At 40.6% G+C, this 18,638-nt stretch overlaps 1 protein-coding gene across 1 annotated transcript; it reads left to right on the forward strand.

Moving 5' to 3' along the window:
• The first annotated feature begins 14,560 nt into the window (after positions 1–14,560).
• LOC149972901 (trace amine-associated receptor 13c-like) lies at positions 14,561–15,790 on the forward strand. The gene has a single exon (XM_090216319.1). It carries the CDS (start codon positions 14,561–14,563, stop codon positions 15,518–15,520), a length of 960 nt encoding a protein of 319 aa, XP_090072445.1. The 3' UTR covers positions 15,521–15,790.
• The last annotated feature ends 2,848 nt before the right edge of the window (positions 15,791–18,638 follow it).

The following is an 18,638-nucleotide window of genomic DNA, read 5'->3' on the forward strand; positions in this document are numbered from 1 at the left end:
GATCTAGAACAAACCAATGGCAAACAATAAGCACACAACACATCAGATGTTAAAGGAAATATATTGAAAATGTTATTCCAATGCAGTCACACTTGTAGTAGTGTGCTGAAGGAAGTAATGTGTTTTGTCTGAAAATGATAACATTCTTGATTGTTGGCAGTGACTACCAAAACCAAAGTGTGGATTGCAGTCACTCATTAGAGCAGACTTTTTCTCAGTTACATCATGGGGACAAATACTATTTGTCAGACATCAGAACAACCACACTGTAATCTGACCCAATTATCCCTTGATGTTGTTTTCCTTTTCTGAGGTGTTGTTTTCTCAGAAGAAAATGTGACTGAGAAATGTGATTTCTAGTTCAGTTGTATCAATCCATGATCTCAAAAGCACCTCAAGTAATTAGGGACAGTTCACAATTTCTCAATCACAATTGTCCAAAATAATGTGTACGACCACAAACAACAATAACTGTATCGACCCTAAAAATGTGGATATCGACTTTGCCACTTCAGGATGCTTTTGTGGTGCATACGACATCATGTAGTGCTACGGGCCAGAAGGTTGAGGGTTCGCCGACCACTAAGAACCAGCTCACTCTCCCTGACTGTATCATGAGGCCTACGCTATGGTCAGAGTTGGCTACAGACAATGATCAGCTAGGAGGATATCAGATTTCCAACATTTTCCAGCAACAGGTTTCTCTGCCAATGCACCCCACAACCAATAAACGAAGCATACCGACTTCAGGTGTTTCAATACCATGACAACCGTGACAAATTAAAAGACTATGCTCTTGCTCCACAAATGCTCTCGCCTGGTTTATTCTGGGTCATCCTTGACATCAGACAAGGGAATCAGATGGGCCACCAGTCTTAGGCAGGGTTTGATGTTGGCCCAGAAGTGATCAGCCAGGATTTGGCATTGGCACCAGCACCGTTGACCACTGACATCACTGTCAGCATAGATAGTTTGGGGCAGAGATCTGTCGCTTATCCCCCCATGAGAAGCAAGTTGGGAGTGACTGAGTCTGGTCAGGCAGGAGGATGATGAAGGGGACTGGTACTGCTGCCCCATGGAGTACCAAGGGCAGTTGAAGGAAGGAGGAAGGTTTTGCCATCTGTCGTAACACTATGAGGATCTGACCCCCATTCACTGGAGGCTAAGGTGGAGTTGGCTTGTTGCTCTTTGACCTCCCTTCTGGAGGAAGGTGTTCCACAGAGGTAATGTTACTGGCCCATTGAACCTCCCGGCCAAGAGGCAGCTTTGCAGCCTGTCCACCAGGGACTTTGCTTCGGTCCCCATGGGTAGACTTTGGAGACCATTGTCAACATAGAAGGTGTGCTTGACTGACTCCTGAACATCTGTGTTGCCATCATGGTGGTCCTGAGAATGTTTCTGGAGGGAATAGATGGCACAGCAGGCCCTACACATCGTTACGAAGGGTAAGACCTGCCATTGATAGGTGCTCGGCACTGCTTTTCTGTCTAAATTAAGATCCACAACATTTATTCCACGGGACAAAACTAGGTCCAGAGTGTGACTATGGCAGTGAGTAGTTCCGGAGACATGTTGGACAAAACCCACTGAGTCGATGATGACTCTGAAATACTTTTGGAGTTGGTCTGGTGATTTTTCCATGTGAACATTAAAGTCACCAAAAATTAGAATATTATCTGCCATGACTACAAGGTCCAATAGGAATTCAGGGAACTCAGCGAGGAACGCTATATATGTAAACAGTAGCTATAAAAAGTGATTGAGTAGGCTGCATAGAGTTCATGACTAGAATATTTTTTTTTTTTGTGAATTGAAATTTACCATCATAAATGTTAGCAACACCTCCGCTCTTGCGGGATGCGCGGGGGATATGGTCACTAGTGTAACCAGGAGGTGAGGCCTCATTTACCACAGTAAATTCGTCAAGCTTAAGCCATGTTTCAGTCAGGCCAATCACATCAATATTATGATCTGTGATAAGTTCATTGACTATAACTGCCTTGGAAGTGAGGGATCTAACATTAAGTCGCACTATTTTGAGATGTGAGGATTCACAATCTCTTTCAATAATGGCAGGAATGGAGGAGGTCTTTATTCCAGTGAGATTGTTAAGGCGAACACCGCCATGTTTAGTTTTGCCCAACCAATGTCGAGGCACAGACACGGTCTCAATGGGGATAGCTGAGCTGACTACACTGACTGTGCTTGTGGCAGACTCCACTAAGCTGGCAGGCTGGCTAACAGCCTGCTGCCTGGCCTGCACCCTATCTCATTGTGGAACTAGGGGAGTTAGAGCCCAGTCTATGTTCGTAGATAAGATGAGAGCACCCCTCCAGCTAGGATGGAGTCCATCACTCCTCAACAGGCCAGGCTTGTTCCTGTTTGTGGATGAGTCCCAGAAAGAGGGCAAATTATCTACAAATTATATATTTTGGGATGGGCAGAAAACTGTTTTCAACCAGCAATTGAGTTGTGAGACTGCTGTAGATGTTACGATCTTCTTCATCTGAGGAACAGGAATATGAAAGATCGAACCAAAGTGCAGTGTGGTACGTGTCCATGTTAAATTTATTACAACTGATCACTGAATCCAAAATAACAAAAGTGAAACAACGAAAATCGAAACAGTCCTTTCAGTTGACACAACACAAAACAGGAAACAAATACCCACAAACACAGGTGGGAAAAGGCTACCTAAGTATGATTCTCAATCAGAGACAACGATAGACAGCTGCCTCTGATTGAGAACCATACCAGGCCAAACACAGAAATACAAAACATAGAACAAAACATAGAATACCCACCCCAACTCACGCCCTGACCAAATCAAAATAGAGAACTAAAAAAGGAACTTAGGTCAGGACGTGACAGTAGAGCTCATCACTCCTCCTAAATGGGAGTGGGCCAGAGACAATTACACAATGCTGACACATCTTTCTAGCTGATTTACACGCTGAAGCTATGTTGCGCTTGTTGACCGCTGACTGTTTCATCCTAACATCGTTGGTGCCGATAACAATATCCCTATACTCTCTACACTCGCCAGTTTTAGCTGTAGCCAGCACCATCTTCAGATTAGCCTAAACGTCGGTAGCCCTGCCCCCTGGTAAACAGTGTATGATTGCTGGATGATTCGTTTTAAGTATAATACTACGGGTAATGGAGTTGCCAATGATTACGGTTTTCAATTTGTCAGAGCTAAAGGTCGGAGGCTTAGGCGTCTCAGACCCTGTAACGGGAGGAGGAGAGACCAGAGAAGGCTCGGCCTCTGACTCCGACTCGCTGCTTAATGTGGAGAACTGGTTGAAAGTTTCTGTCGGCTTAATGAGCGACACCGGTTGAGCATTCCTACAGCATTTCCCTCCAGAAGACATGAGAAAGTTGTCCGGCTGAGGGGACTGTGTGAGGGGATTTATACTACTATCTGTACTTACTGGTGGTACAGACGCTGTTTCATCCTTTCCTACACTGAAATTACCCTTGACCAACCACCATCCTATGGCCACAGCACATACTGAAAGCAATCCCTGCCCACTGGGCACAGACATTAATTCAATGTCAACTCAATGTTGGATAAAAACAACAACATTGATTCAACCAGTGTTGGCCCAGTGGGTGTAAAACTCTGCAGTAAAACTGTTTTTCAACTGGCCTCTTCACTCCAGCATTTTGTATATGAATTGTATATAACACCTTCACTTGTAGTGTATTAAAGGTTGTAACCCTTTAAATGTAATGTTCAGTTAAATTATGTATTTAGATATTGGTTCCCTTACCCTGTAAGCAGTCTATGAACTTCTCTAATGAGTGTCTGCAATCCACACTTTGGTTTAGATTCTCAGGGCCAACAAACAATAATGTTATAATTTTCAGACAAACACGTTACTTCCTTCAGCACACTATTAGGACAGTGTGTTTTTGGAATAAAATGTTCAATATATTTCCTTTATCATCCTCTGTGTTGTGTGCTTATTGTTTAACCATTGATATGTTCTAGGTCATTTTGAGACCTTAAGGAGCATCAGGTACTGCTGGAAAGTCTACCAATAGCATATCCATCTTCATGTGAAAAATTACACTGGTCACTGTTCAAAACATTTATAAAGTATTAAGAAGGTATGAATAGTCCTCACTTTAAATTAGGGACTGCAATACAACTTTACTAATGATTAGTACATGGTTTATGTGTTATGAATCACATCTTATGAATGATCTTATGTATCATTATTACAGACTATAAAAGTTGTTAATAAATGTGTGAATAACCAGCTAACTAAAACAAATGTGGGAGTAATGATACATGAATGATGAATAAACTATTTACTAATCCATTATGCATTCTTTATTACAAAGTGTTATTATAGTGTTACCAATCTCTACATTCATTCTGACACTAAGCATCTGAAAGAGCTGCTCTGGTGTGACCCCTGACCTGGCAGCAGTGATGGAGTGGGTGTGAGATTAGTGGTAGTGTTCATACCCAGTATGTTGATGTTCAAGTGTCTGCTGTGGTCTCCTGCACTGTTGTGCTTAATCATTAATGCATATACTAGAAATTTGCACATGTGAGAATAACTTCCTGACGAACATTTAACAAACTGTAAATTCAAACTATACATGCCTTACTCAGGATTATTAAGTGGTTGATAAGGATATTAATTAATAAACATCTCATGAATGATCTTATGTATCATTATTACAGACAATAAAGGTTGTTAATAAATGTGTGAATAACCAGCTAACTAAAACAAATGTGGGAGTAATGATACATGAATGATGAATAAACTATTTACTAATCCATTAGAAACGATTTAGTGTGTTTCCCAATCTCTATATTCATTCAGAGTAAACAGCTTCTGAGAGAGCTGTTCTGGTGTGACCCCTGACCTGACAGTAGTGATGTAGTGAGAGTAGTGGTACAGTTCATACCCAGTGTGTTGAGGTTCAAGTGTCTGCTGTGGTCTTCTGCACTGTTATGTTGAATAATTATACTGTAGTAGTTATTTATAAATGTGTGAAAACCTAGCTGAGTAACATTTCACAAATGTGGCCTTAATATTAAATACTAAATGTTATTATAAAGTGTTACCCATAATTGCATATTCTTACATTTTACCATCAACTACTTACACAATGCAGAAGTTATATAGACCTGGACGTTATCTGATATCATGCAGTATTGTACATTTCAACTTTACTACACTTGATGAAGCCTTTGGGTCACAATTGAGCCACTAGAGGGAGATGTTAAACAACATATAGCATGAGGCATGACGACCTCAGAATGTTATATTTGAACACTTACATACTATTTATCATTAAGTAACATGGAACAACCACAGCCTTAGGTATTTGGAGTACACAATCCACAATGATTACAATGTATTTTATAAAACAAGCTTATGCCTTCTCCAAGTCATTCCATTCCAATCCAGACAAATCATTCAGTATCAACACCACTTGTATCTATGATGACAACACTGAGATAAGTAATGTCAGTGCATTGCTATCTGAAAAAAAAAAAAAAAAAAAAAATAAATACAACAATTGTAGATCAAAACTATATCAAACCTATGTTTGCCAACCTAGGGAATAAAATTATAGGAACTATGAACGTGTTGTCTTCAAATTTAATAAAAGTTTAGCTGTCACTTTGAACCATGGATAAAAGAAAGCATCAATTATTGGATTAATTAAGGAATTAACAAGTGGCAGAAAAATGATGAAATTTGTTAAGAACATGTCAATTAAAACATTAAAAAATAAAGAAAATAAAAATGGAATCCAACAAATGAAATAGTTGAAAACAACAATAGAAAGAGTTTTTGCTGCTTTTCTCTCAGACTTATTTGCCTGTACAGTTTTAACACCAGACACACTGGGAGCCTCTTTTGAAAATACCTTTCTGGCCTGTGATCTGGCCACCACAAAGATTTTAATGTAAAGTGTTATAATAACAGAGCATGGGACAACCATTGTAATTACAATGTCAGTGAAATTAACCCAGGATGACCCTTCAACAGTAGTACATTCTTTCAAACACCTACTTGGTACCTGTACATTTACAAAATAATTAATATTAGCAGCACGGTATATGATACAACAACACCAGGTGATGGATATACAACACGTGATTCTTGTCGTTGTTATTTTAGAGTGGTACAATAAGGGATCACACACAGCAACATAGCGGTCTAAAGATATCAAGACCAAATTGCCCAGAGATAAAGATGTACATAAAAAAGTAATGTAGATCTGAAACACACAGAAATATTCCCCAAATCCCCAGCATGATTCCATTATTGCTACAGTCATTACTGGTATCACAATCTGTCCAACCAGGAGATCTGACACAGCCAGAGAGAGGATGAGCAGGTTGGTTGTAGTGTGGAGCTGCTTGAAGTGAGAGATGGAGATGATCACCAGTAGGTTCAAAAATACTGTAACTGCTGAAATCAATGAGTACAGAGTCAATGTGGAGGCTATATATAGGGAGTACCGGTACAGAGTCAATGTGGAGGCTATATACAGGGGGTACCGGTACAGAGTCAATGTGGAGGCTACATACAGGGGGTACCGGTACAGAGTCAATGTGGAGGCTATATACAGGGGGTACCGGTACAGAGTCATAGTGGAGGCTACATACAGGGGGTACCGGTACAGAGTCAATGTGGAGGCTATATATAGGGAGTACCGGTACAGAGTCAATGTGGAGGCTATATACAGGGGGTACCGGTACAGAGTCAATGTGGAGTTTATATACAGGGGGAACCGGTACAGAGTCAATGTGGAGGCTATATACAGGGGTACCGGTACAGAGTCAATGTGGAGTTTATATACAGGGGGTACCGGTACAGAGTCAATGTGGAGGCTATATATATCTGGAGTACCGGTACAGAGTCAATGTGGAGAAAATACAATACATATATATATATATATATATATACACATATGAGATGAGTAAAGCAGTATGTAAACATTAAAGTGACTAGTGTTCCATTATTAAAGTGACCAGTGTTCCATTATTAAAGTGACCAGTGTTCCATTATTAAAGTGACTAGTGTTCCATTATTAAAGTGACCAGTGTTCCATTATTAAAGTGACTAGTGTTCCATTATTAAAGTGACTAGTGTTCCATTATTAAAGTGACTAGTGTTCCATTATTAAAGTGACTAGTGTTCCATTATTAAAGTGACTAGTGTTCCATTATTAAAGTGACCAGTGTTCCATTATTAAAGTGACTAGTGTTCCATTATTAAAGTGACTAGTGTTCCATTATTAAAGTGACTAGTGTTCCATTATTAAAGTGACTAGTGTTCCATTATTAAAGTGACCAGTGTTCCATTATTAAAGTGACCAGTGATTCCATGTCTATGTACATAGGGCAGCATACTCTAAGGTGTAGGGTTGAATAACTGTGTGGTAGTCTGCTTGTGCTGGCTATTTAACAGTTTGAGGGCCTTAAGTGCCAGCTTTCATGCACCTGTACTGACCTCGCCTTCTGGATGACAGCGGGGTGAACAGGGCGTGGATCGGGTGGTTGATGTCCTTGATGATCATTGGGCAGACCACACCACTCTCTGGAGAGTCATAAGAATTCAGATCCTTTACTCAGTACCTTGTTGTAGCACATTTGCCAGTGATTTCAGGGTATGACGCTACAACCTTGGCACACCTATACAGTATGTGGGGAGTTTGGCCCATTCTTCTCTGCAGAGCCTCTCAAGCGCTGTCAGGTTGGCTGGGGAGAGTCGCTGCACAGCTATTTTCAGGTCTCTCCAGAAATCTTTGATCGGGTTTAAATCCGGGCCACAAAAACATTGAAACTTGTCCCGAAGCCAATCCTGCGTTGTCTTGGCTGTGTGTTAGGGTCGTTGTTCTGTTGGAAGGTGAATTTTCGACCCAGTCTGAGAACCTGCTCCAGAGCTATCAGGACTAATTAAGGGGTAATAAGGCTGGTGGAACTGTACATAGAGGGTTCTAGGATGAACCCTCCAAAGATTCTAAACTGAGACTAGGAATTGTTTTAAGATGGTCATACTATGGATCATTTAGCTATTTTCTTAATCCATTTTAAAATAAAGCTGTAAAGTAACAAAATGTGGAAAAGCTAAAGGAATCTGAATACTTTCCCAACGCACTGTATACATGGTAAAAACAGATAGTTCCTTTTGATTTATTTTTGGACTCTATTTGTTGGCACCTAATTACTTACATACTTCCCTTCATTTTTAAAAACTGGTACGGGGTTACCTTGAGGCGAGTGGTGGTGATGAGCCAGGGAGGCCTAGAGCTGTGGTGGTCAGGAGAGTAGCAGTGGTACCGGTGCTCCAGCAGTGGTGACTCAGGCCAGGAGGGCCTAGAGTACGCACAACTGATCTCTTGCTGCTCGTGATGTAGGTACTCGTATTCCCTCATCAGCTCCCAACGGGTGAGGGTGTGGTCACTCCCTGACCACTGAGGATGCCTGGAACAGGGCTGGTGGTCTCTTAGATGAGAGAGGTGTGTAGGCAACTCATCTTCCTCAGGTGCATGATGGCTTCTTGTGGCGGTGTGGGCTGAGGTGGGTGGTGACAGCAGCCTCAAAACAGAATGCAAATGCATCCACAACACAGTATGTGTTGTACGGAAAACTGAAATGCTAGTACACAAGTCACACATTTACATATTCACATATTATTCAAAACATGCAGGGCTCTGTCATAAGGACACTTATATCCCTCTACCAATTAAAGGTGTTAAACACAAACACATCTAATACATTGTGAACTTTTTAAAATGTATTCATACAGGGTGGGTCACCATTCAGACCAAGGTCTCATTTATAAGGAAGCCTTGTGAACATGAACATACAATATATACAAGATTAATCAAAGCAAACTCTTAATCTGGTGCCAGGTAGCCTAGCTGTTTAATTGTTGGGCCAGTAAAAGAGAGGTAGCAGTGTTTCAAATCCCAGAGCCGACTAGGTGAAAAATCTGTCGATGTGCCCTTGAGCAAGGCACTTAACCCTAATTGTTCTTGTAAGTTGCTCTGACAACAAATACATATTTCACCTCTGAATGATTCTTAGAGAGCATATTACATCAGCATAACTCAACCTGTGCTCTGTGACTGATGTCATTGGGACTATACTGTCTCTACTGTGTAACTCTTTAATGATGTTAGTTTGACTTGGTTAAGTTTCTGACACCAGAGGGTCCTGTTATCACCTGTATGCAAGGTTCTGGAACAATGAGGTCCAAAACTCTAAGGAATTCTACTAATTAAAGGTGTTGGAGACACACACATTCCTCCAGGGCCCTAATAAGGCCCCAATACAGCATAAACATTCAAACCTGTAGTGAACCTAAGTACAGCTCTATTGTATTTTGTGTGAGTACAACTTCCATTAGGCCTCAGCCTCAGTTACAACCCTCACCCCTAAACTAGTCTTCCCTGCACAGGTCAAGAACCCCACCTCTGAATTGAGACTCTGTCACAGGTGGGATCTGAACTGTGGTATCCTGAGTGGAAAACCAATCTTAACCAATAGTCCAAGAGAAAAGCCCTTCCTGGATTGAGTGTGACACTGATTTTAAAGTACCAGTCAGGGCTACCTTATCATGAGAGCATGAGTCTAACTCACCTCTGCTACACATTTTCCATCTAAGTCATGTACGAGATAGGGGGGTGGCATTAATCAAGGTTTTCAGACTTAACCTCCCCCTAACCTCACTCAAGTCTCAATCCTACATCCTTTCTATAGTGTTTTTGAAAAATAACAAGACATTTTCACAAGTACAGAACTGAAATTAAATGTTTTTTACATGGCCTCTCTGAGTTGGCACATCCTGATTTCATGGGGCATGATCCAGGATCAACACATATATAATATGATCCAGGGTCAATATAGACATATCTAACGTGCCGAAAGACTCTGGTGTAGTGAGAGTAGTGGTAGTGAGAGTAGTGGTAGTGAGAGTAGTGTTCATAACCAGCATGTTGATGTTGAAGTGTCTTCTGCTCTGTTGTGTTTCCATCGTTCAGCCAGGTGATAACAGGAAGAGGGATGTCACAGGTTAGAGACACAGGGTTGTTCACCACCACAATCACATGTTCTGGGACCTGGTTCTGACCACAGATAATGGGGAAACTGGAGGGACAAAACACACATATTGTGTATTAAAACACACACACACACACACACACACACACCTACATGCTGTAGTATGCTGAGGTTGTTGTTTACGTACCATATACCTGCAGGCTGTTTTCCTTGGCTGCGTTGCTGACGTCTGTGTAGATGGCTGTGTTAACTTCTTTAGAGCACGTACGTGATGCAGCCCGGGGTGGTGCTGCATCACTGACCCTGGGATGTGGCTAATAGTGTGGAGTGGCCTAGAGGTTAGCGATTATGCCCTTAAAGGGAAATTACACTCAAAAACTATCTTTAGTTTTTTTTTTACTAGTCCACTGTTGATACAGTCCCAACATGATTTGAGTGTCTCATGTCAACTTTTCAAGATATTTGACTTTCAAGAATCAAAGTCTCACCGACCACATCATCACACAGTTTGATGATTCCTTTTGCATCATACAATATTTTGCCGATTAGGCCTGACTTGCAGTCGGCGTTCCAATTCATCCCAAAGGTTTTCGATGTAGTCGAGGTCAGGGCTCTGTGCAGGCCAGTCAGGTTCTTCCACACCTATCTCGACAAATCTATTGCTGAATGGACCTCACTTTGTGCACAGGAGCATTTTCATGCTGTTACAGGAAATGGCTTTCCCAAAACTGTTGAAACAAATTCTAGAATGTCATTACATGCTGTAGTGTTAAGATTTCCCTTCACTGGATCTAAGGAGTCATGCTCAAACCATGAAAAACAGCCCCAGATCATTTTCCTTCCTCCACCAAACTATACAGTTTCCACTACCTATTGGGGCAGGAAGCGTTCTCATGGCATCCGCCAGGTTTCCTCCAAACGTGAAGCTTGGCATTCAGAGCAGGAGTTCAATCTTGGTATCATCAGACCAGAGAATCTTGTTTCTCATGGTCTAAGAGTACTTAAGGTGCCTTTTGGCCATCTCCAAAGCTGTCGTGCCAAATGCAGATTTGTCACTCCAGCACTTTGGATATGAGTTCAAATGTTTTATATGAGGCGACATTTTAGAAATGTCACCTTTCATTTGAGGGTATTCTCATACATACATTGCATTTGGAAAGTATTCATACCCTTTGACTTTTTCCACATTTTGTTACGTTACAGCCTTATTCAAAAATGTATTAAATTATTTTTATTTCTCATCAATCTACACACATTACCCCATAAACCGTACATTTTTGTAAATGTGCAGGTATTAAAAATAAAAACAGAAATACTTAAAAAGTATCCAGACCCTTTGGTATGAGACACGAAATTGAGCTAAGGTGCATCCTGTTTCCATTGATCTTCCTTGATGTTTCTACAACTTGATTGGAGTCCACATGTGGTATATTCAATTGATTGGACATGAGTTGACAGTTGACAGTGCATGTCAGAGCAGAAATCAAGCCATGAAGTCGAAGGAATTGTCCGTAGTGTGCCGAGACAGGATTGTGTCGAGGCACAGATCTGGGGAAAACCACGAAGACTCTTCCTATACCTGGCCACCCGGCCAAACTGAGTAATCGGGGGAGAAGGGCCTTGATCAGGGAAGTGACTAAGAACCTGATGCTCACTCTGAGAGAGCTCCAGAGTTCGTCTTTGGAGGTGGGAGAACCTTCCCGAAGGACAACCATCTCTGCAGCAGTCCACCAACCAGGTCTTTATGGTAGACTGGCCAGACGGAAGCAACACCTCAATAAAAGGCACATGACAGCCTTGAAGATTGCCAAAAGGCACCTTAAGTACTCATACACCATGAGAAACAAGATTCTCTGGTCTGATGATACCAAGATTGAACTCTTTGCTCTGAATGCCAAGTGTCACGTTTGGAGGAAACCTAGCACCATCCATGTGGTGAAGCATGGTGGTGGAAGAAACCTGCTGTGGGGATGTTTTTCAGTGGCAAGGACTGGGAGACTAGTCAGGACTGAGGGACAGATGAATGGAGCAAATTAAAGAGAGATCTTTGATTAAACCGGCTCCAGAGCGTCAGGACCTCAGACTGGGGTGATAGTTCACCTAACATCAGGACAATGACCCTAAGCACATAGCCAAGACAACGCAAGAGTGGCTTTGGGACAGGTCCCTGAATGTCCTTAACTTGCCCTGCCAGACCTCGGGCTTAAAGCCGATGGAACATCTATGGATAATCCTGAAAATAGCTGTGCAGTGACGCTGCCCATTCAAACTGAATGAGCTTGGGAGGATATGCAAGGCAAAATGGGATAAACACCCCTAATACAGGTGTGCCAATTATGTAGTCATACCCTGTAATCGCTGCCAAAGGTGCTTCAACAAGGTACTGAGTAAAGGGTCTGAATATTTATGTACATTTCAGTTTTAAATGTTTTATAAATTTGCCGAAAATATAAAACCTGTTTTTTTTTTCCGTTAGGTTAGAAGTTAATGTTACTCTTCAATAACACAGACCACAAAACAAATCAAGGGGAGAAAATAGGTTTATTCAAAGAGGACAAATCATAGATGTTGTGCTGAGAGGTAGATGTTCATTCTCCCCTGTCCTCTGTGATTCTCTCCACAGAACAAAGATAGGATGTAGTTTTATAACCCAACCCTAACCTTTGGTTGACCAATTAAAATGTATTGCAATAAAACTGGGCCAATAGCCAAATAACAGGCATCTAGTTTCAGGCTCAACGCCTAGACAAAATCCTTCCATGTCTCTGACCCAATGATCATTAATTCACTATTACAGAAAAACACTATTTCCATTGATTGTTGATTTCCTCTTGACCGTTAGTCCTCAGCGTTGTGTATTATCTTAAAATATTCTTACAGTCATTATGGTGTATTGTGAGTAGATTGATTAGGAGGAAAAAAAATATTCAACATTTTTTAGAATAGGGCTTTAATGTAAGAAAATTTGGAAAAAGTCAAGGGCTCTGAATAATTTCCGAATGCACTGTATCTGTTTTACAGTTTAGAAACAACTTATGTATCTACTCCTGACCCCTCCTGTCTCAGCCTCCAGTATTTATGCTGCAGTAGTTTATGTGTTGGGAGGCTAGGGTCAGTCTGTTATATCTGGAGTATTTCTCCTGTCTTATCTAGTGTCCTGTGTGAATTTGAGTATGCTCTCTCTAATGCTCTCTTTCTTTCTCTCTCTCTGAGGACCTGAGCCCTATAACCATGCCTCAGGACTACCTGGCATGATGACTCCTTGCTGTCCCCAGTCCACCTGCCGTGCTGCTGCTCCAGTTTCAACTGTTCTGCCTGCGGCTTTGGAACCCTGACCTGTTGACTGGACGTGCTACCTGTCCCAGACCTGCTGTTTTCAACTCTCTAGAAACAGCAGGAGCGGTAGAGATACTCTCGATGATCGGCTATGAAAAGCCAACTGATATTTACTCCTGAGGTGCTAACTTGTTGCACCCTCGACAACTACAGCGATTATTATTATTTGACCATGCTGGTCATTTATGAACATTTGAACATATTGGCCTTTTATTGTTATAATCTCCACCCGGCACAGCCAGAAGAGGACTGGCCACCCCTCATAGCCTGGTTCGTCTCTAGGTTTCTTCCTATGTTTTGGCATTTCTAGGGAGTTGTTCCTAGCCACCGTGCTTCTACACCTGTTTGCTTGCTGTTTGGGGTTTTAGGCTGGGTTTCTGTACAGCACTTTGTGGCATCAGCTGATGTAAGAAGGGCTTTATGAATAAATACATTTGATTTGAACAAAAAAGACAAACTGGCACAGACAGACAGAAAACACAGGTATAAATACACAGAGGATAATGAGGAAAAAGGGAGACACCTGGAGGGGGGTGGACACAATCACAAAGACGTGAAACAGATCAGGGACACAAACAGGCAAAATGTCAGTATGGAGACAAAGTGGAGTCGCAATTCAGCGGCTCAGACAAGTGATGTATTAATAATTCAGTTCAGATCGACATTTTTATGGTCTATGGAATGCCTCTATTTTGATTGCATTTGCTGTTAGCATGTACACCATAAACTTATACTATTTCATCAACTACTATACTGTCAACTTTCCTACACACTGACCAGCTGACATGTGGCGTGCCATCATGTGTCCTGAGCTTGTGGCTTATGGTCCAAAATGAGCTCTGACATCGCCCAAAACATTTAGTCTTATACAGTTTCCAATGTAAAATAGACTTTGAGTGACCAAAACATCACCCATGATATATTTTCCACATTAAAATGCTCAGTTGAGTAAATGCAATCCTGTCATACATTACATCATGTTTTCACAAATTATTTGTTTATCTACCCGTTTGTTAGTGTGTGTGTGTGTATGTGCACAGAGAGGCTCCTGGGAGGGGAGTGTCAGTAGCTCAGGGATAAATAGAGAGGCAGAGCTCAGAGTTAGTCAAAAGGCGGACCTGACAAGGTCAAACACAGAACCAAGCAGGAGCAGCAGGACCTCAGCATTTGTTACAAATGGAGAAAAATGAAGATGTTCAGTACTGTTTTCAAGACGGAAACTCTTCATGCAGAAAGGCTTTGCTATCGACATCTATCTACATAACACTGTACATCTTCTTCTCATTGATTTCAGCAGTTACAGTATTTTTGAACATACTGGTGATCATCTCCATCTCTCACTTCAAGCAGCTCCACACTCCAACCAACCTGCTCATCCTCTCTTTGGCTGTGTCAGATCTCCTAGTGGGACTGATTGTGATACCAGTAGTGACTGTAGCATTAATGGAATCATGCTGGGGTTTTGGAGAATATTTCTGTGTGTTTCAGATCTACATTACTTTTTTATGTACTTCTTTATCTCTGGGTAATTTGGTCTTGATATCTATTGACCGCTATGTTGCTGTGTGTGATCCCTTATTGTACCACTCGAAAATAACAACAACAAGAATGATGTGGTGTATATCCATTACCTGGTGTTGTTGTGTCATATACCGTGCTGCTATTGTAAAAAACTTTGTCAATGTACAGGTACCCAGTAGGTGTTTGAAAGAATGTTTTTTTGTTGAAGGGTTAATCTGGGTTAATATCATCGACCTTGTAATTACAATGGTTGTCCCGTGCTCTATTATTATGACACTTTATATGAAAATCTTTGTTGCTGCCAGATCACAGGCCAGAAATGTTTTTTCAAAAGAGGCTGCCAGTGTGTCTGGTGTTAAAACTGTACAGGCAAATAAGTCTGAGAGAAAAGCAACAAAAACTCTATCTATTGTTGTTTTCAACTATTTTAATTGTTGGATTCCATTTCTATTTGTTTTCTTTTTTACTTTTGTAATTGACAATTTATTATCAGTTATCATCGGCTTTCTGCCTCTTGTTAATTCCTTAATTAATCCAATAATTTATGCTTTCTTTTATCCATGGTTCAAAGTGACAGCTAAACATATTTTAACTCTGAACTTAAGGCGTTCATAGTACAAATGTTTTCATAGTACATGTGTTAGCTAGGGATGGGGGAAAAGTGTGACACCAATCAGGCCACCGAGGACTGGAATTGCCCTTCTAGTGTCTAGTGGCTCACTTCAACAAGTGCAGTAAAATGTAAATGTACAATATGCATGATATCAGGTAACATCCAAGTATAACTCTATGGTGTATTGTGTAAATAGTTGATGGTCAAATTTAAGAATATGCAACTCTGGGTAACACTTAATAACAGCATTCCGTAATAAACCATTTGTAAGGCATTTACAGTTTGCTCACCATATATTAATCATGACATCCACATTTGTTAAATGTTAGTCAGTAAGGTATTATCACATGTATAAATAACTACTCTATCCACTAATGATTCAACACAACAGCTCAGGAAACCACAGCAGACATTTTAATTAACCTCAACATACTGGGTATGAACACTACCACTACTCTCACAGCCACTACTCTCACTGCCACTACTCTCACTACCACCACTCTCATTACATCACTGCTGCCAGATCAGGGGTCACACCAGAGCGGCTCTCTCAGATGCTGTGGAGTCAGAATGAATATAGAGATTAGTAAGACTTTATAATAACACTTTGTAATAAAGAATGTATAATGGATTAGTAAATAAGTCAATAGTTTATTAATCATTCATGTATCATTACTCTCATTACAGTAAGTTAGTTATTCACACATTTATAAACAACTTTTATAATCTGTAATAGTGATTCATAAGATCATCCAGAAGATATTTTAATGAATTAACTTATAAACCATGTACTAATCATTAGTAAAGTAGTTTTGCAGTCCCTAATCTAAAGTGAAGACTATTCAGACTTTATTAATACTTTATAAATGTTTTGAACAGTGACCAGTGAAATGTATCACAAAAAGATGGAAATACCAGTACTACCTGATGACACATAAGGTCTCAAAACGACCCAGAACAAATCAATGGTTAAACAATAAGCACACAACACAGAGAATGTTAAAGGAAATATATTGAACATTTTATTCCAAAACAGTCACTCTGTTGTAGTAGTGTGCTCAAGGAAGTAACGTGTTTTGTCTGAAAATGATAACATTCTTGTCTGTTGGCAGTGACTACCAAAACCAAGTGTGGATTGCAGTCACTCATTAGAGCAGTTCATAGACTGCTTACAGGGTAATAGAACCAATATCTAAATACATAATTTAACTGAACATTACATTTAAAGGCTTAATACCTTCAATACACTGCAAGTGAAGTTTTCCAAAAACGTATGACTCTCTTCAAATGAGGGGGGCATGTCCAAAATGCTGGAGTAAAAAGCCCAGTTTAAAAACAGTTTTTCTGCAGAGCTTTAAACCCACTGGGCACAAACTTGTTGAATCAGCTTTGTTTCTTTTTGAAACAACATGGAGTAGACATTGAATTGACGTCTGTGCCCAGTGGGCAGGGATTGCTGTCAGTATGTGCAGTGGCCATAGGATGGCAGTATAATTCCCAATCTGTGACTGACAGGTATAATATGACTCATTCTATATGAAAGATAAGTATGTCTGTTCTGTAATGTCAATTTCTATCTGAACATTCTATGTTAGGTGAAAAGTGTTTCTGTATCAAACTGAGAAGAGACCATCTGTCTGAATAATACCAACGCCTTTTCATTACAGGAGACTCACTGAATATAAGGGTTTTATTATGAGTGATACAAAACAAATGAAGCACAAAACATGGCAAACAAACCTTTCCTTAAATATACTCCACCAACCACCCACTTTCTTCAAGTTAACCTTAAAAGTCCTGAGACCCCAGCAAAAAAGTGTCTGCAGGATGGTGTGGTTGGTGCCGCTCAGCGGTAACTGGCACTTTCCGTGGCAGGAGGTGGCCAGGTAGCCTTGCGGTGGGATGATGTAGACCTGCCAGAACCACGTTCTTGAAGTCCATGTAGAGGGGACAGGCCTACACACATGACTGGGCGTCACCGGGAAGTAGACAGCGCTCCTCTAGCGTTGGATAGCTTGCTAGCTACTTCCAGACACATGATGAGAGAGCACCCCACTCTGACCACTTTACTCGGCCTAGCAGAGCTAGTTGGGCTGTTTTCATGTTATCCAGAGCGTTGGTGACTTCAACTGTGCTGCTGGTAACAATTTCATTATGCTTTTTTGACAATGTTTACTGTCACCGGCCATATTCAATGGGTGTTGAGCATTTGTATATTCGTCAAACAATCTATTGAAATTGTTACTTTCATATTGTTTAGACATGTAGCAAACTAGCTAAATGAACACTGTATGAATCAGCAGGTAGCTAAACAACCATGTTCAATGTTAACTAGTTAACATAAGGCTATATCTAGCAATGCAAAGGGCTCTGAGATACAAATAATATTACTACACAGATCAAACACGTAACGTTACCAAGCAAGCCAGCCAGCTAATGTTAGCTAGCAAGCAAACAGTACACTATAACTTTGAAATGAAATGACTTTCTGACTAAATTAGAAACGCGTAATATCTGAAAATGTAGCTATCCAGACTATCTTTCCCGTCCGTATACAGTACCGGACAAATGTTTTAGATATTCATTCAAGGGTTTTTCTATATTTGTACTATTTTCTACGTTGTAAAATAATAGTAAAGACATCAACACTATGAAATAACACATAAGGAATCATGAAGTAACCAAAACAGTTTTCAAAAATGAATACACCTTATGAATAAAGTCTCCCCCCACATTTTGATGAAGTCATAAGTATTTGGACAACATCACTTGTAGTTTATTAAATGTAGTAACCTTTTAGATGTAATGAACGTATTTTGATATTGTTTCCCTTACCCTGTAAGCAGTCTATGAACTGCTCTAATGAGTGACTGCAACAATCCCTCACCTAACGTTTTAGGGGGAGAGCAATTCTTCTTTATGAGGTCATCATTTCTCATCATTGTACCGACAGATATAGCCCATTGAATATCACCATAGAATAGGCATAAAATGCATCTTCCAATTGCAACATCTGCCAATGCCAAAGCAGAGGCCTTTTGTCTCAAGAAAAATGTATATTTGTAATGCCGTCGCAGACAGTTAGGCATACCTAATTTCAAAATAGGCTGTCAACGGTGA

This window comes from Oncorhynchus mykiss, chromosome 22 (assembly GCF_057628025.1).
Source record: "Oncorhynchus mykiss isolate SJ-2025 chromosome 22, ASM5762802v1, whole genome shotgun sequence".
NCBI lineage: Eukaryota > Metazoa > Chordata > Actinopteri > Salmoniformes > Salmonidae > Oncorhynchus > Oncorhynchus mykiss.